At 44.5% G+C, this 23,266-nt stretch overlaps 1 protein-coding gene across 1 annotated transcript in view; it reads right to left on the bottom strand.

Annotated features, from left to right (window-relative positions):
* Positions 1-23,266, bottom strand: part of LOC118853395 (MLX interacting protein) — a 61,324-nt gene that overhangs the window by 3,900 nt on the left and 34,158 nt on the right. The window contains exons 2-15 of the mRNA XM_036763445.1: positions 18,443-18,549; positions 17,850-17,935; positions 17,118-17,207; positions 16,522-16,563; positions 15,794-15,965; positions 14,744-14,833; positions 14,062-14,153; positions 12,635-13,271; positions 12,172-12,278; positions 11,762-11,945; positions 2,365-2,489; positions 1,180-1,281; positions 940-1,067; positions 646-769 (exon numbers count right to left, since the gene is read on the bottom strand). Coding sequence (XP_036619340.1) covers positions 646-769; positions 940-1,067; positions 1,180-1,281; positions 2,365-2,489; positions 11,762-11,945; positions 12,172-12,278; positions 12,635-13,271; positions 14,062-14,153; positions 14,744-14,833; positions 15,794-15,965; positions 16,522-16,563; positions 17,118-17,207; positions 17,850-17,935; positions 18,443-18,549 — 2,086 coding nt within the window. The remainder of the gene's footprint in view (positions 1-645; positions 770-939; positions 1,068-1,179; positions 1,282-2,364; positions 2,490-11,761; positions 11,946-12,171; positions 12,279-12,634; positions 13,272-14,061; positions 14,154-14,743; positions 14,834-15,793; positions 15,966-16,521; positions 16,564-17,117; positions 17,208-17,849; positions 17,936-18,442; positions 18,550-23,266) is intronic.

Below are 23,266 nucleotides of genomic sequence, written 5' to 3'. Positions count from 1 at the left end.
AGCATCCAAACCACTGATAAAGCAGCTCCCTACTAGTTCTGCAGATGTCTTCTTTGGAGGCAGAACCCAAGCGGCCCTGGACATATTTGGTGGCCCCACAATGCCGTTTGTGATTCCCAGTCATCTCCCTATAGCCTGGCCCCCACCTCCCGAGCCAAGCCTTGTGGGCTCTAAGCTGGGGAATGATGACTGGCACAGGGTTTATGTTTCAAGGGCCAAAACAGCCCACGAAATTAGCCCACCTTCCCAGAGCAGTGTGCTGCCTGTGGACCCAGGCACCTCCCCTTGCTGCTGCTATCAAGCGCATGCACCTCAAAAATGATGGAGTTAGACCAGATGGACCCTCTGAACTCTCAGTACTATGATCCTCTGAGCTGAGCCACATGAGGGTCAGCAGCCTTCAAAAGCAATGACTTCAGACTGACCCCCATCACTGGAACAAGGAACCCAAGGACCATCTCACCAAATCCCAGGCCTGGCCTCTATACTCTGTCAGATGGGGACAGTCTGACTTAATTATCTTGATAAGCTCAATGACAACGAACAATTCTTGGGGATGCTTCTGAAGAAATGAAGCGTCATTTTTCTGTGATTTCCCCTGCCCTAGTAGATTCTGATTGGGCCCAGGATGAAAGCAAAAGATACAATCCAGAACTTCCAATTCTGTAGGGTCCGACTTTTTACATAATTGTCAAACATATCCCGCATATGATCACACTGACGGCGAGTGATGGGGACTCCTGTGGCAGGGAGCTGCTGCTGACAGGAGCTGAAATGACAAGGTCAGAAATATGATGAATAATTCTGAGTAGGACCCCTCAGTTCAGGCACCCTCCCAGGTGATGGGGACAAAAAAGACCACAAATGGAATTCCCACTTTCCAATCCTCGAGATCCTGAAGGGAAACAGTCTTTGGCCCCACCAAGCCTGGCGTCTCACATGATGGTGGTGTTGAGCTCCTCAATCTCCTCCCGAAGGCGCCGTGCTTCCTCCTGCATCTGGCTCCTCTCCTGCTGAAGCTTGGCAATGTACTCTACAGTCTTCTGCAGGGTGATGGCATGGCTGGTCTACAAAGGGGAAAAGTCAGCCTCATAGCAAGCCCAGTGACAGAGGGAAGGGTGAAAAGCTCCCTTCTGTCCACACTTCCAAGAGCCACCCCTATACTCTCAGTCAACTTACCAGCTTGCAGTTGTTGGAGATCAAACTGTTTAAGGTTCCAAAGCCAATCTTAATGTTGAACCGTCTCTTCTGTTCAGCTGAAATGTGCTTCATCCTCCGGCTCTGGGTGAGGAAGCAAATGCGTCACATCCGGCCACCCCAGGCCCCCTTTGGGGCTATAACTTGTACTTACTGCCTCATATTTTAATGTGATCAACCCTACATAGAAGTTGGTGACATGTGTTACCCAAAGCCTCCTCCAAGTCCTTGGCTGGTAATAATATTGCATTTGGGAGGAAAATTAGGAAAAAATCCAACCCACTGAAGTCATTAGGAAACATTTTATAAACACCGCAACAGAATGGAACAGACCAGAATTGGTTGGTGTATAACTCTTCTCTGACTCTTACCAAAAGATACAATCCTCAGCAAATGCCACCTTCTCATAAAACAGGGCAGTTCTAAAGCCTCAATCGACAGGCATTTATTAATTGTTCACTATGTGCCAGGTACTGTCCTAAAGCATTGTGAATGCAAAGAAAGGCAACAACAGGGCCCTGACTCTTAAGGAGTTCACACTCTTAAACGCGAGATAACAGGAATGATTACGTACAAAGTGGATGGGAGGCAAAGCTGGAGTGAAGGCACTGACGGATGGGGGAACTGAGAAAGGCTCTTGCATGGAGTCTTGAAGGAAGCCAGGAGGCAAAGGTGAGAAGAACATTCCAAGCATCAGACAGAGCCAGATGGAGTGTTAAATGTAAGAACAGCAAGGCGGCCAGTGCTGGTAGGCTGTAGAGTATGTGGAGTGGAATCAAGCATAAGAAGAAGGGACTGGTCATGAAGAGCTTTAAAAGCCAAAAGGAGGATTTCCCATCCGTCTCTGGAGCCACCAAGGCTTAGAGAGTGGGAGTGACAGTCAGGCCTGCCCATCCCCACCAGTAAATGTGTACTGGAGAACCTTCTAAATAGCAGTTGGTAGAAGTCCATTCAGCAGTCCGACAGATGAAAGAGCCGGTTCCATTAGAAAGAGAATGACACAGGGAAGCTAGGATGTTTTAGCTCTCAAGATTTGCAGTTGTTCCAGGTCTCCTCTCTAGTCCAGCCCTACAGTGTGGATTCAGGGCACAGAGGTGCCTCCAGGTTCCTAGCTGCCCTGTCCCTTCTACCATCTCCAAAGGGACCCCAAACCAGAGAATGAGATACCTTGAATGCAGCCACATTTGGGGGGTCTGTAGTGGATTTCCCTGAGCAGTTCTGGGGAGACTGAGGACTGGGACTTTGTTCTGATGCGCAAGGAGAGGCCTGACCAGAATTCGGACAGTCTCGGCCTGAAAAGGAAGAATACAAACTCCTCTTAGAAACGGAACCCAACATACTGACCCAACCATTCTGTAGAGCAATTTTGGAACTATGCCCAAAATACAATAAAACCATGCATAATCTTTGACCAAGCAATACCACCACTAGGTCAGTATCCCAAAGAGATAAAAAACAAAAAGGAAAGCACCTATATATACAAAAACATCTATAGCAGCTATTTTTCTGGTGGCAAAGAATTGGAAATTGAGGGGGATGTCCATCAATTGAGGAATGACTGAACGAGTTGCTGTATACAATTGTGATGGGACACTATTGTGCTGTAAGAAATGACAAGCAGGATACTCTCAGATGAACCAATGCAAAGTAAAATGAGCAGAACTAGGAGAACGTTGTATATGTTAACAGCAATATTAGACGATGACCAACTTGGGATGACTTAGTTATTCTCACCCATACAATGATCCAAGAACAATTCTGAAGAACTTACGATGAAAAATGCTATCTATCTCCAGTGAAAGAACTGATGGAGTCTGAATGCAAACTGAAGCATACTTTTTCTTTCCTTTATTTTTCTTATGGTTTTTTTTGTCTGTGTCTTCTTTCATAACATGATAAACATGGAAATGTGTTTTGTATGAATACGTATGTATAACCTATATCAAACTGTGTGCCTTCTCAATGAGGGGGGAAGGGAAGAGAGAATTTGGAACTCAAAATTTTTTAAAATGAATGTTAAAAATTGTTTTTACATGTAATTGAGGAAAACATAAAATATTAAGTTTAAATTAAAAAAAAATGCTAGACTGTCTCATGAGAAAAAAAAAGAAAAGAAATAGAACCCAAATAGTTCAGCAAACAGTAGATGGAAGGGCTCTCCACCCACCACCATAAAGCTTTCTAAGCCTCCAAGTAAATCAAACATTTACATTAACCTTAATGCCACAAAATCTGTCAATTCTATCAATTCTGTCAAGACCATCCCTTCCTTCAAACAGAGACTGAAAAATACAAATGTGTGGAGTCCTGCTTGATGAAAAAATGATTTCCAATGGGCCCAGAATAAGGCCCGCCCTCATGCCAATCCAAAAAGGCTGCCAAGGTAACAGATATTCCATCTGAACTCTACCTTAGACAGGAGTATGGACATCCAAATAATAGCTAACATTTATGTACCACTTTTGGTCAGGAGGTAATAAGTTTTTGTCTTTAGGAATAAGCTAGGCTTCCTAGATCCTTTTCTAGCATATTGCTGAGCACTCAGAACTTATCATTTTGAGTGTAGATATTTCTTCCTTTAATGCATTAATTTATATTTGTCCACGATGAAATCCACATGTAACATTCTTGCCCCATTCTTACAACCTTGAGAACTTTCTACAATTTGATCTTATCAGCTTGACATTTCACTAATCTAAAAGTCCCATTAGGGACAAACACAAATACAAGGAATTGAACTCTTGGTCAGTGATACAGTGTGCCAAGGCTGGGAAAAAACAAACAAACAAAAAACTCCACGTATTTTCCCGGAGCTTGGCAAATCAGTTAAGAGAGCTTTAAACTGAAAAAGAATGAGGGAGAAAAGAACTTTTATGTATGCACTCACGCACGCAATACGTCCACTAAGCTAAATTCCATAGAGAGTAGCTACAACGTAGGAAGCAAGAACAATAAAGGTACGCAGAAGCTGACAGTAGACCACAAAACACATGGCCTCAGTTATACGTATAAAATACACAAACATGGGGCACTAGAGATTTTAACATTAGGCAACAAGTCTGACCTCACGGATATCATGGAAAATTGCTGGGATAGGACCCATTATTACAACATGGCTCTGGAAGGGTAGACCTTATTCAAATAAAAAAGGATAGGTAAAAAGAGAGGCAGTAACATTGTATATTAAAAAGATACACTCATGTGAGGAAAGCCAGGAACCAAAGGGCGGAAGCTTGGTGGAGACTGTTTAAGTGAAGATAAAGAAAGTCATTAACAGCAGTGATGCTGTCATCAGGGCACAGTGGAAACCACCTGGACAGAAAGAGGAAATAGACAAATCGATGAGTTTGTGGAAATGATGACAAGCTTAAAACAGGAGTGAGAGAATCATGATGATGATGGAATTATCTGGACCCCTGGTGAAGGGCTCTTTTTCTGCCAAAGGCCTGTCTTGAAAATGTCAACCTTAAAAAAATGGAGGAATGACTAAGGCGGGGCGGCTATTCTGGACCTGATCATTACCATCGAGGCGAACTAACTAAATGCTGAGGTGAAGTGATGGGAACCTTAAGGAGATATGACACTCCATCCTGAAATTTGTGACAGAGGAGAGGAAAGCCAGGAATACACTGTGAAAGAACAGACCTTTACGAAAAATTTTTTTCAATTATCAAGCAATTATTTTTTTCTCCTTCTCACCCACCTCTCCCCAACAAAAAAAGAAAAAGAAATATAAAACAACTGTATCATGCAAGAATAGTTAAGCAAAACAAATTTCCACATTGGCCATATCCAAAAATTGTGTGTCTCATTTTGTATATTAAGTCCATTGCCTTCTGACCGTGAGGGGGTAGCATTCTTCAACAGTCTTTGAAAGAAGAGACTTTGAGAGGCTCAGGGAAAAAGTAAGTAGGATTCCACAGCCTAACCCCTTTCAGAGGAAGCCAGGTGAGTAAGGCATGGGAAGGTATGAAGAATGAAATTCTGAAAGTAAAACAATTTTGATAAGGAAGGAAGGACCTGCCTAAAGAGACTGATGGGACGATAACACACAACATAGAGAAGGCAGAAAGAGTCAATACTTCTGTTTTATCCATTGAGGAGAATGGCTTTTGGACCAGAAAGGATGGAACATGACTGGAAACTGAAACCCAGTACAAAGAGAGAGAAGAACAGAACACCAAGCTGTTCTTGGTTAGTCCAGGCAAACGACATTCCACAGCAATGAAACGCTATGCAAGGAGCAGGGCAGGGACTAAGGAATGGCAAATGTCCCAGTTTCAAAGAAGGTAAGAGAGCAGAGTCTGAAAACTACGGGCCAGTGAGAGTGCTGACTTCAATTTCTGGTAACATTCTAGGATATACGATATTAAAAAGAGAAAGGTAGTTAGCAGCTACACAAGTATGTCCTTGTGATCCCGAGAAGACAACTTTAAGAGCAGATTCTGGCAGCCTCTCATTTCCTTTTCTGACAGGGTTACTAAACTGATTGATCAAGGTCAGTTTTGTAAATCGGTTTACCTAGATTACAAAGTCTATGATGCTCTTGTTAAGATGATAGAGACATGGGATAGAAAATTGTACAACTGGGTGAAATATGAGCTGGTTGACTGGACAGACCCCAAGTACAATCACTAACGGTTTAATATTTTTGTTACAAGGGATAGCTCCCTGGATAGAGGCAGGCAAAGGGACATATTTGGAGATAAAAGTGAGGTAAGAACAGAAAATTTGATGACATCGTGGAAGCAGGTCCCTAGTGAGTTTTCCTATTAATCTGTCCTTGGCCTTCTGACATTTGTGTTAGGATTTAATATGCACTTTAAAAAAAATCTACAAATCATATGCAGCAAGTTCATGGTTTCACATATAGTCATCTTAATTTGTTTTTGTACTGAAATGCACATGTCTGTTGATGATTCAGTTCACAATAAAAAAGAAAATTTAAAATAAAAAAAATCCCCTCTACCTAGGGAAGAACATCTAAGTTACATGTTGATCAAACTTGTAGATGGCACAAAAGCAGGAGACAGCATTAATTGGGTGACATAATCAGGACTTTAAAGCTTCTCAACAGACTAGAACAGAGGCTAAGTTTAAGATGGAATTTAACAGGCACCAAGTCTTAAGACTTACAAAAATAATTTTACTAATAGAAAATGAAGGAGGGACACGGGTAGATGGAGTTCGTCTAAAAGACCTGGGGGTTTTAGCGGCCCACAGGATCCCTGAGTTAAGAGTGTGACACAGCAGCCAAAATGCCAATGCAATCTTAGGCCCCACTGAGAGAGGCAAGCAGGGTGACATGCCAAGACACCTTTCAGTCTCTGCGGGTTCAGTCAGCAGCTGGGAGTTTCCAGTGAAAGTGACAAAATGCCTTCAGAGTCAGAAAAGACTGACTGTGTGTGCAGGAAAGAGAAAAAGGAAGGACCAAAGGACTCCGTGTGCTTGAAAAAGATACTTACAACAAATGATGGTGCTGTAATGGAAGAGTTTAAAGAGATAGCAACTGTGGTAGCCATCTGGAGAAGTCAAAAAGAAAGCAGACTGATCAGAGATCAAGATGATGATTCACAAGTGGAGGGGGATAGTAAAAGAAGAAAAAAGGAGTTACGAGCAGCAGGGTCAAACTCAAATAGAAATGGATCCCCACAGGCCACAGCAAAGCAACTTAGAAAACCACCGCAAATTAACATTATCTACAATGTATTTTTAAAAATTTATTTCTTAAAACACTTCCCTCAGCGAGTGTGACACCTCAGCTTTCCGCCACCATCAGGGATAGGGGAAAGAGCACAGGCTCTGAAGGTGGAGGAACTGGGTTCAAATTCTGTCTCTGATGCTCACTACCTGGGTGGCCACAGAAGTCGCTCCAGCAGCCCAGGCTTCAGCTTTCTCATCTGTAAAATGAGGGCGTTAGTCTTTGAAGTTCTTTCTAGTTCTAAGACTATGCTCTTATAACAGTACTGTTGGGATGAACCTGAAGCAAAGGAAAAAACTAAACGCAAAATGGAGGAAAGGAAGGAAAAAGGAAAGCAAAAGGCTTGGCCTGGGGGATACCATTTGGGAGGGTCTGTGTCATTATTACAAAAATCAATCTTCTCTAAGCCCCACCCTCCCCCCACCACCAAGAGGGGAAAAAAATACAAAACCTTTATAACAAATAAGTATAGTCAAATAAAACAAATTCCCACATTAGCCACGTTTCAAACACCTGTGTGTCAGTCTGTATGCTGGGTCTGAAGTCAGAAGCCCTGAGTTGAAATACAGCCTCAGATACTTACTAGTCCTATGACCTTGGACAAGTCACTTCACCTGTTTGCCTCAGTTTCCTCATCTGTAAAACAAAGACAGTAAGAGCGCCCCACCTCCCAGGATGAGATTAAAAGCGATGACGTGCTCAGTGCAGCGCCCGGCACACGGTAAATGTCAGCCGCTGCTGTTGCAATCATTGCCCATCTCCTCCACGGCATCATCGGCGCTCTGGACTCACGGTCAGTCACTGCACTGATCAATGCTCCTTCCAGATGGTTTGTTTTTACACGATTGTTACCACTGCTCTGCTTGCTCCATTCTGCACCAGTTTAGACCAGTCTTCTCAAGTTTCAATGACACTGACCCCTTCATCATTTCTTAGGGCATAATAGCGTTCCGTTACGTTTACAAGCCAGTCCCCAACTGATGCACATCTCTTTAGTTTCTAGTTCTTCACTAAAACAAAAAGAACTATCAATATTTGTGTACATATGGCTCCTTTTCTTGAGTCCTGGAAGATTCTTAAGAACTAGAGAAAAAAACCACATAGACATGTTTGTCAGAATATGTATTCTGAGCTGGATGGAAAGAAGGCCACCCAGTTCCAACGTATCTCCTCCCACAAAAGCCTGAAGTTCTCACCAGACCAAATCGTGATCAAGAAATCCAACGAGAAACTACAGTAAATGATTTCTTCCACCTCTAAACTGCACAAGAAGTCAGCCGGCAGCCGACTCCTAAACAAATAGGAAATGGGGTCCCTACAGCAAATCCAGGGCTGGTATGACAGAGACAAAACATGTGTCAACTGCAAGGCTTTGGGTCAAGAGGCAGCAAGAATGGAGAGTTTCTGTGAGAAAACCCCAGGATGGTCTGAAGACCAGAGCAGGGCCCTCTGACGTTTCAGGCAGTAACCAGCAACAAGCACAGTTCTGCAGCTCTCAGGCTTGTAGGAATGAGGCACAGGGGCTCTGAAGACCTCACTCTTCTCTCCTGAGATGCCAAGGAGGGTTCTGAAGATTGAGAGCTCTGAACTGCAAAGATCCAGGAGACTCTCAGCACAATAGGTAGAAGTCAGAATCAGAACTCAGGATGAGACCAGTCCAGGCCAATCCTCCCACCCTTCTAAGTCTCACAGGAAGCAGAGCCTGGCCCTGGCACAAAGCCCCAATAAAAGAACTAAGGCTGAAGAGAGAAAGAAATCAAAGAGAAGACTGACAAACAGAGAAAGTCATTACAAATCTGAAGGTCCTCCAAAAGAAGACAGTAACTCTGACAATTGTAAGCAGAGTCAAAGGGAAAATGAATGTTTCACAAGGGCGGCATGAACCTTGAAGGAGCAAAGTGAGAGATGAAGAGATGAAAGCTCTGGAGGGAAAAAACAGGAGAACAACAGCTTGGTGGGGGGTGGGGGGTGAACCTTACCCAAAAAAGGTACTCACTGAAAACAAGAATGGGTCAAACAAACTGGTGCAACAAGACAGCAAGAAATGGCGAAACAAAATCAAAAGATGAAAATGATTACCCTTCAGGTAGCTCGATTCTAAGGGTAAGAGACTGTTAAGAGAGGAGGTTTTTGGAGCATGTCTGATGGAAAGATCTGCACTGACCAGGAGCGCTGAGACATCCCGAGATCCCTGGACAGGTGAACTTACAGGGGAAGCACCCAGCTGTGCGCTGACACAGAGCTAACATAATGGCGGAGGAGGAACCCTTGTAACCTTCACTTCTGCACAGGGTATCAGGGGAGTTAAGTCTTGGGGGTGGGTTGGAAAGTAGGAGGAAGGGGGTAGAACATGCTGTTTCTCATAACTGCAGATGCAAGAGGAACACCCAAACATGAAGTAAGGGGTGAAAGGAGTGAGGGGGTGGTCAGAGGAACTTCACTCTCATCTGAAACATCCAAACAATTTGGTTTAGACACAGATCTAGCTCAACAGGGAAATGAGCTGAGACTGGGGGCAGGGAGGGGAAGAAGGAGAGTAATAGCAAGGAGCAAACAATTGAAAGCAAAACAAATTTCCTGATCCTGAAAAGTTGGGGAGGGGGTGAGAGAAAAGAACTAGAATGTACAGGGTGCCTCGGACCGCCTCTTAGATGGCTGAACAAACTGGTACACAAAGGTGATGGAATGTGCTTCCATGAAGTAAGTTATCTGCCTCCTGAGATGAACGCAAGGTCCAGGAGGTACATTTTTGGACAAGGCCATTATAAGGATCTGTTTTGACCATGTTTATTTGTTACAAACAATTTTTTCTTTATCTAGGCGTGTGTGTGTGTGTGTGTGTGTGTGTGTGTAAGGGGAGAAGTACGTTAAAGAAAGAAAGCTTAGCAACACTAAGGCCAAAAGAGGGGACAGTGTAACATTTTCCAAATGTATAAAAGAAAACAAAAGGTTGTTGGGCAGGGAGGAACAGACAAGTAGGACAATCTGAAAGCAATGTGCAGAATTCATTCTATTCTTTAAAAAAAGAAAGCGTGAGATGTATGGAGTAGAGATTCACAGTTTACACTGCTCCACCTGTATGTATGGAAATGGTCTTCTTTGGTGTTTCAGTTCAGAACCTAAGTGTCTTCACCACTTGCTTTAGCTGAAACACAAATCTATACCCCTCAGGGCTTCTTGTAGGAAAGACTTCATCTTTTGTTTCTAGGAAAGGAAAGAGCCAACTGCTCTTTTATTTGAACTGTAAAGATCAGCGTTTTGTCTAATAGAACATTATTCTGAACAGGGAATATAGGCTTCCTGTGATCGAGAGGGGTACATGACACAAAAAGGGTTAAGAACGCCTGGCTTAGAAGGCGGCTGACAAGATAGTGAAGGTTCAGAAGATCACGCTATCTAAGGATCTGTGGCAAGAACTGGAAATGTGTAACTTGGAAAAAAAAAAAAGATGTGAGTGAACAAGATAGCAATCTTCTGAGTGTTTGAAGAGAAACTGTTCCATAGCTCAGATTCACTCTGCTTGACCCCAGAAGGCAGAACGATATGCATCTAGTTGGGAATTGCCAAGCATCAGATTTAGGCTTGGTGTAATGAACAACTTCCTGACAATTCAAGGTGTCCAAAACCGGATTCAGGCTGCTTCAGGAGGTACTACAGAGCTCTTGAGGCCAAAGCTATACAATCATGGCCAGTATGCTGTAGAGGAAATTGATGTTCAGGCTGGACAACAGCCTCCTGAAAGAAAGCTTCTTCCTCTCTCCAGACAGTCAGTCAATCAATCATCATCTATTAAGCGCCTACTATGCTCCACACTGTGCTATAAATGCTGGGGATACAAAATGAGGCAAAAGACAGTCCCTGCCCTCAAGGAGCTTACAATCTCATAGGGGGAGACAACAATAGGAAAACTAGGAAATAATTAACAGAGTTTAGAGCGGTTGGGAAAGGTGGGATTTTAGCCAATCTTTGAAGGAAGTAAGGGAAGCATTCTAGGCCTGGGAAACAACCACAGATGAAGTGTCTAGTTTATGGACCAGCAAACAGGTCAGTGACACTGGACTGAAGACTATGTGGTGGGGAGTAACGGATGAGAAGAAGGGAAAGGCCAGAAGGGAGCCACTAATCATTCTTCTTCTTAGAGCTGGTCAGTAGGCCTCTGCTCAGAAATGGCCAATGGCTCCTTTCCCACTCACTTGCCAGGCACTGAAAGCCCTGTACGATCCACCCCCCCCACCCCCCTACCTCACCCCCCGCTTTTCCAGTCTTACTTTACTGCCTTAAGATCAAAGATCTCGAGCTGGTCAGGAGCTCAGAGAACATCCAGTCCACTCCCCTACTTCACAAACAGGGAAGGTAAGTGATGTGCCCAAGGTCACAGAGGTTTTCTGCTGTACCACGGTATGTGAACTGTGCCAAGCATTCTGTGCCTTGGCCAGCTCTGTACTTTTCCACCTCTACGCCGTTTCTGATCCTTGTCCCCTAGGCCTGGAACGTCCTACTTCACCAAAGCCTCGCTCAAATGCCCCCTCCCCCTCTACAAAGAAGGATGGTGAAGTTCGATACCAGAGCTATGACTCTTCCTACCCCTTGGCAGTTTACCACTTCCTCTACCCCAACCCCTTGGACTTCACCAAGTACTTTCATATCTCCAGAAGGCATTTATCATGTACTGCTGTATTAAGTATTACTGTGTATCGTGACTAAACTCTATGAGGGGGAGAACTATATCTCATCTAAACTTACAAAGAAGTGTTGGACATTGTCAAACTAGAGAAATAAAAAGCTTTTTTCTCGTATTTCATTTTTTTATTTCTCTTTACCCATAATTTCAGGTGTCTGCTCCCCCCCAAATTAAACACTCACTGGAAGATGGAGAGGCAATCTGGGAACCGCTTCCATGCAGTGAGATCTGCTCGCCCTTCACCAAGGACTCTTGCACAGTACTTGGGGAGAAGAGCCGGGAGGCTGGGGATGGCTGGCTACTAGTAGCATGGCCAAGGTCTGCAGCAACCAGGATGCCACTATGGAACTCGGTGACACCAGGAGCCTGTGACAATAGTGGAATGGCAGTCTTCAGACCAGTTTGCTGCCTGCTGACAGCTGCATGCTAGAGAGGGGAAGACTGGTTAGTCCTAATGGCAAGGGACCTAGCGACTCTGGAGTGGGACGGGAAGGGAGGTTTCCTTGGAAAAAGGATACTTTGGAGTAACAAGGGGACCAAGAGGGAAGGGGATTCCCTAGCATCCCATGATGAGGAGAGCCTGCTTTCTCACCCTGGTGATGACCACATTGGGCTGGGACATCGTAGAGGTCAATACCCCTTCTCTCTTCAGAGGGCCAGGGGTCACAATCACTGCTTGGGGTTGTCCTGAAAAGGCAGCTGAAGAACAAGGAGGAGATTAGGCTGAAGGCCCTCAGAGCACAGCAGGAACAGCAAGAACCAGCATGAGAAGGTCAGGACAGCCTCACTCCAAAGAGCCATCCTGTCACTTCAGTCACTGCCCACACCAAGGGCACCAAACAAAGTCCTGCCAATCTCCCAGCTGAGGGATTCCTTCCCAGGAAGATAGCTCCCAGGACGCCTAGCATATCTTACGCCTTTACCCTGTGCTCCCACAAGGACCACACGCACCCAAAGAACTGGAAAAGGAAGAACAAAGGATCAAGAGAATACGGCTTTTTGACCCATTCGTGTGAGTCAAGAAGGTCCCACATTAGTTTATCTCCTTTACTTACCTGGGGTGATATAAGCATTCTTTAACAGCAAGGACACAGGCTCAGGTTTTGGAGCAGGCACTATTTTAGGGGGTTGCTTGGCCCGTCCACTAGCCAAGGGCACAGATTTAGGGTGGACAAAAGTCAGACGAGATTGGGTCGGCCCAACTGCTGGAGGCACTGTCAGGCTACAGGCTGGCCCTGGTGGGGCCAGCTGCGGTGCAGTTAGCACAAGGCCCCGGCTCTGGCTGAAAGTAGCTGCAGAGGCATCATGGGTGAGTGTAGCCGAGGCTGTGTGGGTGATGACTGAGGATGACTTGCCAACTCCAAATTTCTGTGACTGCAGAAAAGTAGATGGAGCCTGGGCACTCAGAGGGGCTCCTGGAGGGGGAACTAACGGCATTGCAGGTGAAGATGATGGTGGTGCTGAGGTGGGAGAGAGCAGGGAACCTGGAAATACTGGGAGGAAAGTCTGTGGACCACTCAGTGGTGGCTCAGGGCTACCAAAGTCTGTGGGCTGGATGAAAGGGCCCCCAAGTCGAGGCCCACGCTCACAGCTCCGCCTCTCTGTGGGGCTTAGGGAGGCTGGCCCTGGTGGCACAATGAGGCTATCAGGGAGGCTCACAGTGGGCAGAGTACCAGCTGACAGGATGGGCCCCTGAGGAAAAAAAGAGAGAACACCAGAGTCAAAGAGCTCTTCTTCATCAGCTTCTAATACAACGTAAGCTCCAAGAACCTGAACTGAGACCCCAAAGATTCAACTGCTGTGAGAGAGAGAACAAAAGTGAAGATACCCAAATACATTACTGCCAATCTAGGGGAGTAACACTTGTCTTAACTTCCCCAGATGTGCCCAACAGAAGCTGGACTCCAAAATGGAGCCTGGAGAGAAAACATTCAACAGCAAAAACACTTCCACAATTATGGAGGATCTTAAAACTCTTAAGATTATGAGTTTCCCACAAATCCTCCTCTTCTGTTACAAGATGTGAGGATCAAGGTCAACAGCAGCACCTGGGGTCTTCTTGGATACTGGCATGTATCTGGATCTACAGATGTCCCATATTCCCAAAGGCTGGAAATGAGTGATAAAGATTTTGCAACCCTGTCCTTCCAGGATAAGCTTTGCCCAGGGCTAGAGTGTGATTTCTAGTTGGTCAAAAGCAAGGGAAAGAAATAACAGAATCCATATCTTTTAGCCATTCAAGATGTCCTAGCTGGGTGGGAAGTATGAAAAGGTATAAACAGGGGTAGGCACAAGTACTCCCTAAACCTGGACCTGGATTATACTCCACATCCCACCTCACACACTTATTCCAGGACCAAAAAGGAAGGTTCACAATAATTCCTTACAACATTTAAAAGTCCTTTACTTATAAGTCACAGTCAGAATGGCTATGCCCCTGGCATGAGCCTGTGGAAAAATCCCTGAAAACGGACAGCCCTACCTGTGCTGGTGGACTACTGGGGTCTGCTGCAGGTGAAGAAGTAGGTCCAGCAAGTGCAGGGCCAAAGATGGAGCGGCTGGATGAGAACAGGTCTAAAAGACAAAGTCAGGGCCCTTTAAATCCCAAAGCCCCCAGAAAGCCTTTGAACAGAGAAACAGGTGCCTTTGGGGTCAGAAGTGCTAGGCCTCCCCTCACCCGGAGTGGTAACAGGAAGTAGAAGCTGCTCACCCTTGCTGGAAACTCTTCCGCTGGGACCGCTTTCTTAGTATGGAGCCAGTCCCTGACGGCCCACCAGGGCTCACTCAGAACAACTCTCACAACCCTATGGTTCAATTGCTCTTCAGGTCCAAGGATCAAGGGCTTGTTTTGAGACACCCCAGCTGGGCTAGGCCTGTCACCAGTGCCCTCTGCTGCACAGATGGAGAACTGTCCACAGCCAGAACCAAGGCTGAGGCTCAAGGAAGGACAGCAGCCAAGGCCCAGCCAAGACCAGACACATGTCTCCTCCCCATCAGTACCATTGAGAAAGGACTAAGATGGTAGAGAGTACCCACTGCTGCTCATGAACAGCTCAAAGTCACCTCAGTTTTTACAGTGCTCTGGACTTAACCACCTGTTTGACTCCTCTGGGAATTATGAAGAGAGGCATGGCCAGGCCCCCTTCTCTGCTCCATGTGCTTACCCTGAAAAGGTTCAAATGTGTCCATGAAGTCAAAGTTTGGTTGTAGAGGGATTAGCCCTGGCTGGATCATGTCTGCATTTCCCAAATGTGCTACAAGAAGGAAGAGAGGAGAAAGGAGCTGAATTAGGCTGCTCAGGCAATGGTACGACAGGAACAACCAGTGAGGCTAGGACACACCTGACCATGGTTTTGCACCTTCCTCACAAAAAGCAACAGAGTAAATCTGCACAGCTTTCTTCAAAAGAGTTTGCTTCATTCTCCCTAGAGCATGAGTTACTCTTTGCATTGTTGGTGTTTTGAAAAGTTTGGGTCTCCTTATCTCACTTAGTCTAGAAGTGCAGGGGCTACCCCCCTTCTCTGATGGACAAATGAGCTGGGACCCGCTCCGGGATCCAATCCGGCCTGGCTAGGCCTCCTGTAGGCAGCCTGAGGGGACCCTAATCCCAGGGATTCATCGTGTCAATACTGAACTTAGTTCAGACACCTGCTAGATTTAGCCCAGTACAGCTCAGATCCCCCAACTTCTGATTCTCACCCCGTGTCTAACCAAAAAGGTTAGCAGAAAGAAGGCATGAGGTCCAAAGAATATACTAAGGATTTGCTTTAGATTCTCCTGAACAAATAAAACAACATAATCATCAATACCTAAGCATATTGGTCTTAAGAAGACAACATTTGGGTAGAATGGGGAGCTTCTTAGGGGGCAGGGACTGCTCCATCTTTGTCTGTGTACTCTCAGCACCGAACAGTACCCGGCCCACAGCCAGAACTCACTAAATGCTTGATGGACTGAACTGAACAGCAGAAATGCCGCAGGGGGTCAGTTTAATTGCCCATCCAGCTCACTATTCAGTCTCTAGTAGTGGCACCAAACACTGCCCAATCTCCAAAATGCCAACTTCAAAAGAGGTAGGCACCTACCCCTAGAGAGACCCTGGGGGAGGGAGGGAGGCAAAATTGAGAAGCTAAACTTGGAATAGAAAGTGACTGGGACTGAAGGGGAACAAGTGAAGTCCTCAACCACCAGGGGAACAAAGAGACTCAAGTTACCTATCTCCCTCGGGTTGGGCCAGGCCATCGGCTGATGCGACGAAAGGGTGGAAAAGAGGGTGTCGCTGAATTCCGACATGAGCATGTCTGTGTCCAAGAGCGGATCCTCTTCCATGGGGACTGGGGTGTCCCACCCATCCCCACTCTTATGCCAGAAAAGCAGGTCATCATCCTACTCACAGAGGAAGCAGAAAGAAAACAAAAGGGTTAAAAAAAAAAAAAGAAAGGAGATATAAACCTGAATTCTTAACTACATGGCATCAAGAAGCCTCATCTGGTCACCTGAGGAGTGTTAGATAAGAGCTGCTGATAAAGACCCTGTTGTTTTAAGTTAGAAGTCAGTCAATAAATAGTTATTAAGCACCTACTATGTGCCAAGCACTTCATAAGAATTTTGTCATCTGATTCCTGTCACAACCCTGGGAGACAGGTATTGTTACTACCTCCATTTAACAGTTTAGGAAACTGAGGCAGACAGATTAAATTCTATGCCCGGGGTCACACAACTAGTGAGTGTCTAAGGCTGAATCTGCACTCAGGCCTTCCTGCCTCCAAGGCCTAGTGCCGGCTTCATCCACTGTGCCACCTAGCTGCCTCCAGCAAATTTGATTCTCTAGGTCCTGTTTTAAAGAGAGCAAGTGGCTTTCACTTTTCCCTCAGAAACGAGCTCGGTCAAAGGAGGCTTGAAGAGTGACTGGCTTAATTCTGCTTCCCAGAGGTTCACTCACCCGGACCAGGCTGGACAGGTCCTCGTCCTTGTGCTTCTGTAGCTGTGGAGAAAGGGACGCCCGAGTTACCAAAGACCTTCTGGGGGAGGGGCGTGGGTTTTTATGTCACTGGTACTGAGATGGTTTCTTTGTCTGTAGGATGTTCGGTCACTGTCCAGATACACACCTTCCTCTGGGGAGTCTTAGTCCCATGTCAGAGGCAAGGAGACTGAGGAATAAAAGTATGGGGCCCAGTTGGCTTGTGCTAGCCCAAATGGGCTCTTAGCACGGCACACTTGGCTCTCCTTAGCCAGGGCCTTGTTTTCCCAATCAAACTACACTTTGGGAAAGTAACGATTCAATGTGTTGGTGACCTGTTCTTCAATGGCTGGCTCAAGGAGTAACGGAAAGCAAGAAGATGGAACAAAGTGGAATGAGCAAGAATCTGTTTGTAAGTATAAAGATTCTGATAAAAGTGTTGGGGGCCTGCAAATATCTGCCATAGCTCACTGCCAGTCCATGGACTACAGGGCTTGGGAGCAGTAACAGACACCATCCAGCCCCGCCCCTGGGAGAATGGCCTCTACTGCTTCTCTCTGGTGCCAAGGATAGGGTACCCTTTTCTTGAAGTATGTTCTCCACTTGTGATATTCCCTGATCACAATCTCAATTCGACGTTTCCAGTACTTCCCTTCTGTGGTGATGGCCTGGAATGTGGGGAAGGGAAAGGAGGAGATGATATCAGAGGCAAAAACTATAGCAGGGTTAAGACAAAAATGAAAATGTTCAATATCCTATAAAGGCCAGGAGAGGGAAGCTGAGCACCCAGCCCCTGGCCATATTTCACACTCACAACATCATGCACAAGGTCCTAATCTCTCAGGCCAGAGAAGCCCTTAGAGTTGAAAGGTGAAGATTATGGCTTTGTGCTTCTATTTCAGGCCCTGCCAAAACTAGAGGGGCCCAGAAGGAAAGAAAAAGCTTTTTTTTTAAATAAATAAATTTATTTTTAGTTTTCAACATTCACTTCCTTAGTTTTAAATTTTCACTGCCTCCCTCCCCTCCTCCTGCCCCCTCCCCAAGACAGCATGTAATCCTATATAGGCTCTACATATACATTCTCATTAAACATATTTTCACACTAGTCATGTTATACAGAAAGAAAGAGCTTTAAAGACTGGAGCGAGTGCATAGAAGATTTAGCAAAATGCTTACAGGAGAACAAGCAAACACTCCTTCCAACTCTTTAAATCATGTGGGTCCTAAAGAAACTCAAGTATCAGTACAGAGACCCCCATGTGCCTAGTACTGAAGAGAGCCCCTGCAGCCCCAGATTCCCGACAAGGCACCTCTGGCCGGCGATGCTCATCCACTTCCACAGAGCCATCCAAGGGAGTCACAAAGTGGCACACAGGATTCTTCCGTTTCTCCAGGTCTAGGGGGAAGAAGGGAAGAAACTATAACTACCAAAGACGTCAGCGTGACCCCTCCCACCCAATCTGACTGCTCTCTCCTTTAGGCCTGGGTCCCTCCTTGGCTATCCTCCCTGATAAACCTGAAGAGGTATGAGAAGTAAGAGATCAGAGGAGAAGCGCCGACCCACAGTATCTGGGCAGAGGAAGGAGCCACCAGGGTGACAAATGCACTGCTATGCCCTAGTCTCCAAAATAAAAGTCAGCTGAACAACAGGGATACAAGCTAGGTACCAGCTCAGAAGATAGTGTCTGTCCTTACATCCTCAGGCTCACCCTCTTGCCTTGGTCTTACCTATGGATACATGCCTGAACAGAGAAACTGCAAGTTTACCTCTGGTTTTCTTGTTTCCAGGGATTACCTAGGAGGGGCTCTTTTCTACAGTGAGATTTTGGATGAAGGGTCCCCAGCAGGGATTTGACACCTGCCAGAACGGAACGCCCAGGCCCCTGCTTTGGAGGTCACTTACACTGCATATACCACGCCCGCCAGATGGCGTTATTGAGCCGGATTTTGTCTCTCCATTGCAGCTTTAGCCCTTTGAAGTTCTTCCACTTTGGAGATACCAATTTCCCACTGAAAAGCAAAAACAGAAACTCAACGGCGTCAACAAGAGGACTGACAACAACTACCCCTCCAATACCTTCAACCCCAAATGCCCTCCAGGATCAGCCTGAACTGTGAACCTTACTGGAAGCTACCCAGACCTAGGGCCCGAATGGTTGGGTCCCTCCAGCCACTGACGTCTGTAAGCATGGCTTTCTTAGCCCATTGATATTTCCCTGGGTTATGCTTATGAGCCAAGGAAGAACAAGGCTCAAAAGAAAGCTCCCCGAGCTCTAGGCCACAAGTGGCACCTCGGAAATACAGATCTTTCTTCTTATGGTTGATGCACGAGGAAGAGAAGGGCAAGAGAAAATAGGAGCAAAAGCTCTTCACTGGCCACCATCCGTTAAATGGCACCCATGGGATCCCAGAACACCCTTTCTCCAAACACACTCAGAATGATTCAGAATGCCTGCTTGGGCATGGAAAGGAAAAAACTGCAATCCAGCATTTGTCTTAAAACAAGCTATTGATGAAAATTAAATACACTTGAAAACTCAGTTTCTATTGCAGACCCTATATGAAAATTACCACCTCCTCTCAAGAGAACATAAGTGAGATATACCAGAGGAAGAAACTAGGAGGGGTAAGGCCAACCACTGTCTGACACTTTCTACCTGTACTAGCGAAAGGAGTATGTCTCTGAGAACTACACAACTGATGGCAAGGCCCTGACGGCACCACTGGAGGCAGCAAATGCTTCCAAGCACAGATACGTCTGAAAACACTTTCCTCCTGCCTCTGTGGGTGCCCAGAAGGAGCACCTCCCCTCCCCACCCCCCCGCCCCATCGTTCATCACTTCATGAAAGAAGCTGCCTCTGGTATCCAGAGGAAAAGACTGGTAGCAGCAAGGCCAGGCCCTATTTCAGAATCTCTATTCTCCTCCCCTTAGCCCCTTCTCCCCAGAAAAATGTACCTCAAAAGTACCAGACAACTGGACTGCTGATGCCAGATTTATGTAGATAAACAGCTTCTGTATTAGGAGTAGAATGCGAATTTAAGAGCAGAGATGGCTTTGTTTGTTTTAACATCTCAGTGCCTAACACAGTACCTGGCACAGAGGTGCTATCCTCACTGTGGCTCCACAATATCTGAAGTACTTCTTTCTGGCTCCTTGATCTGGGAGCTATGGAATTTGGCTGTAATATTCCTGGGAGTTTTCATTTTTGGATTTCTTTCTGTGTGACTGTGTGGAAATCCCTTCACCTCTCTAGAATCCAGGGTCTTCATCTGGAAACAAGGCTGTTGGAGCAGACTCTCCACTCCCTCCAATGTAAAGAGGTAGTTAAGTAGGTTGAGGGTCTTTCTAGGTCAAATGTTCCAGATATTATTTAACCCCCATGCAAACCACCTCTCAAGTACAGTATATAGGAAGTGCTGAAGCCATTTCTTACTCTGGCTGTTACTCCAGGTCTAAGGGGAAGAAGGGAAGAAACTGTAACTACTAAAGACATTGGCATGGCCCCTTCCACCCAATCTGACTGCTCTCTCCCTAAGGCCTGGGTCCCTCCTTGGCTATCCTCCCTGATAAATCTGAAGAGGCATGAGAAGTAGAGATCAGAGGAAAGGTTAAATAATTCCTTAAAAATTAGAATTGGAAAGTGGAAGATAATGATTCCATGAGACATCAAGAAAACAATAAAACAAAGCCAAAAGAATGAATAGAAGAAAATATGAAATATCTCACTGGAAAAACAACGGACCTGGAAAACAAATCAAAGAGATAATTTAAGGATTATTGGATTACATGAAAACCACGATAAAATCATCTTTCAAGAAATTATCAAGGAAAAATGCCCTGATATTCTAGAACCTGAAAGAACCCACTGATCACCTCCTGCAAGAGATACCAAAATGAAAACTCTCAGGCATATTATAGCCAAATTCCAGAGCTCACAGGTCAAGGAGGAAATATTGCAAGCAGCCAGAAAGAAAACAATTCAAATATCGTGGAGCCAGAATCAGGATAACATGAGAGCAGCTTTTACATTAAAGCATTAGGGGACTTGGAATATGACACTTTGGAGGGCAAAGGGACTAGGATTACAACCAGGAATCACCTACCTAGCAAAAGAGAGTATAATCCTTCGGGGGGGGGGGGGGAATGGACATTCAATGAAATTGAGGACTTTCAAGCATTCCTCATGAGAAGAGCAAAGTTGAATAGAAAATTTGATTTTCAAATACAAGGCCCAAGAGAAACACAAAAAGGTAAAAAGAAAAGAAAAAATCACAAAGGATTCAATAAGGTTAAACTGTTTACATTCCTACATGGGAAAATGATACTTATATCCTTAAAAACTTTATCATCATTATGGTAGCTAGAAGGAGTATATGTAAACAGAAGACATGGGTATGAGTTGAATATGATGGGATAATTATTTTAAAAATAAAATTAAGCGGTGAGAAAGAGGAATGCACTGGGAAAAAAAGAAAGGGAGAAGAAGAATGGTGTAAATTATATCATATGAAAGAGATTTTACAGTGGAGGGGAAGATGAGGGCAGTAGAAGGAAGCACATGAACCTTACTCGCATCTGAACTGGCTCAAAGAGGGAATAATATACACATTCAGCTGGATAGAAATCTTTCTTAGCCTACAGCAAAGTAGGAGGAGAAAGGAATAGGAGAAAGGAGAGCAGACTGAGGAAGGCAGTAGTCAGAAGCAAACCACTTTTGAGGATGGAAGGGGTGAAAAGAGAGTAGGATAAATGAGGTAAAACAAGATAAGAGGGAAACACAGTAACCATAAGTGGGAAAATTTTTTTACAGTAAGTTTCTCTGATAAAGGCCTCATTACTCAAATATATAGAGAACTAGGTCAAATTTATAAAAATAAAAGCCATTCTCTAATTGATAAATAGTCAAAGGATATGAACAGGCCATTTTCAGATAAAGTAAACAAAGCTATCCAAGTCACTGTGAAAAAATGTCCTAAATCACTGATTAGAGAAATGAAAATTAAAACAACTCTGAGGTACCACCTCATACCTATCAGATAGGCTAATGTAACAGGAAAGGAAAATGATAAATGATGGAGGAGATATGGGAAAGCTGAGACACTATTGCTCTGTTGGAGTTGTGAACTGATCCAACCATTCTGGAAAGCAATTTGGAACTATGCCCAAAGGACTATAAAACCATGCATATACCCCTTGACCCAGCAATACCATCACTAGGTCTGTATACCAAAGAGATAAAAAACAAAAAGGAAAAGGATCTATATGTAAAAAAAAAAATTTAAAGCAGCTTTTTGTGGTGGCAAAGAATTGGAAATTGAAGCAATGCCCATCAACTGGGGTGAAAGAAATTGTGGTATATGATTGGAATGGAATACTATTGTGCTATAAGAAATGATGAGCAGGATGCTCTCAGAAAAACCTGAAAAGACTTACACGAACTGATACAAAGTGAAGTAAGCAGAACCAAGAAAACACTGTATATAGTAACAGCAATACTGTATGATCTCAACTGTGAAGGACTCAGCTACACTCAGCAATACAAAGATGCAAGACAATTCTGAAGGATTTATGATGAAAAATGCTATCCATCCCTAGAAAAAGAACTGATGGAGTTTGAATGCAGATCAAAGCATACTTTTTTAAACTTTCTTTATTTTTCTTGGTTTTTTTATCTTTGTTTTCTTTTACAACATGACTAAGATGGAAATATGTATTGCTCGCCTTCTCAATGACAGGGGAGGTGAGGGAGGGAAGAAAAAAATTTGGAACTCAAAATTTAAAAAAACATGTTAAAAATTGTTTTTACATGTAATTGGGAAAAATAAAATATTAAGTGTATATATATATATACATACACATAAAAGAAAGTGATGAAGACATATTAATAATACAGATTAAACTTTCTTTTTTATTGCCATGCTAAGTTTTATTCAGTCACTGAATCCATGAATGACCATACTCAGTATTTAGTACAATGGACTTCACAGAGTAATCATTTATAGAAGCAATATAGTTAAGTGAAAAGAGAATTGGCTTTGTGGTCAGGGGACTTGGGTTCAAACCCCATCGCTTACAGATTAAACTTAAAAGTGTGATAAGCTGGCTGTCAAACATTTACCAGCACATCACTGATTACAGACCACCTGGCTCCTTTAAGATTTTTATTTGTACAGGGAGTTCATTACATAGGACTTGACTATTACAGAAAGGTTCCATTTTTTAAAAAACACTTTCTGATTTCTCTCTCTAATGCCTTTATTTGATGTCTTCTGGTATCATTCTCACTTGGCTACTCTATCAATCAGGGAAGAACAGATCTTTCATTTCCATTTTCTGTCAGACATAGGGCTTCCATAGTAAACCCTCCTGAGACCCACAATCAATTCCATAAACCTTTATTAAGTGAACTAGATGGCATAGAAAGTTTAGCTAAAGTTCTATGCATGGCCTTGTGATGCTTACACTTTGGCAGGGTGATATGATGCAGTCAAATAACCATAATACAAAATAGTGCATTATAAGGGCCTAAGAGAGATGCTGATAAAATGCTATGGAAATCTCAAAGAAAGGTCACTACCAAATGAAGGGTGGTGAAACTGCCTTAAGGGCTTCAGGGAGCTGTGGGCAGAGAAGAGCTCATGTCTGCACCTAGCACATAGCCCCACACATAAAGGACACTCAAAGACTAGGTCTGGGGGCAGGAAGACCTGGTGTAAATCTGGCCT

This window comes from Trichosurus vulpecula, chromosome 1 (assembly GCF_011100635.1).
Source record: "Trichosurus vulpecula isolate mTriVul1 chromosome 1, mTriVul1.pri, whole genome shotgun sequence".
Lineage (NCBI taxonomy): Eukaryota > Metazoa > Chordata > Mammalia > Diprotodontia > Phalangeridae > Trichosurus > Trichosurus vulpecula.
The sequence above is the reverse complement of the archived record's forward strand: the minus strand, read 5'-3'. Positions and strand labels throughout refer to the sequence as shown.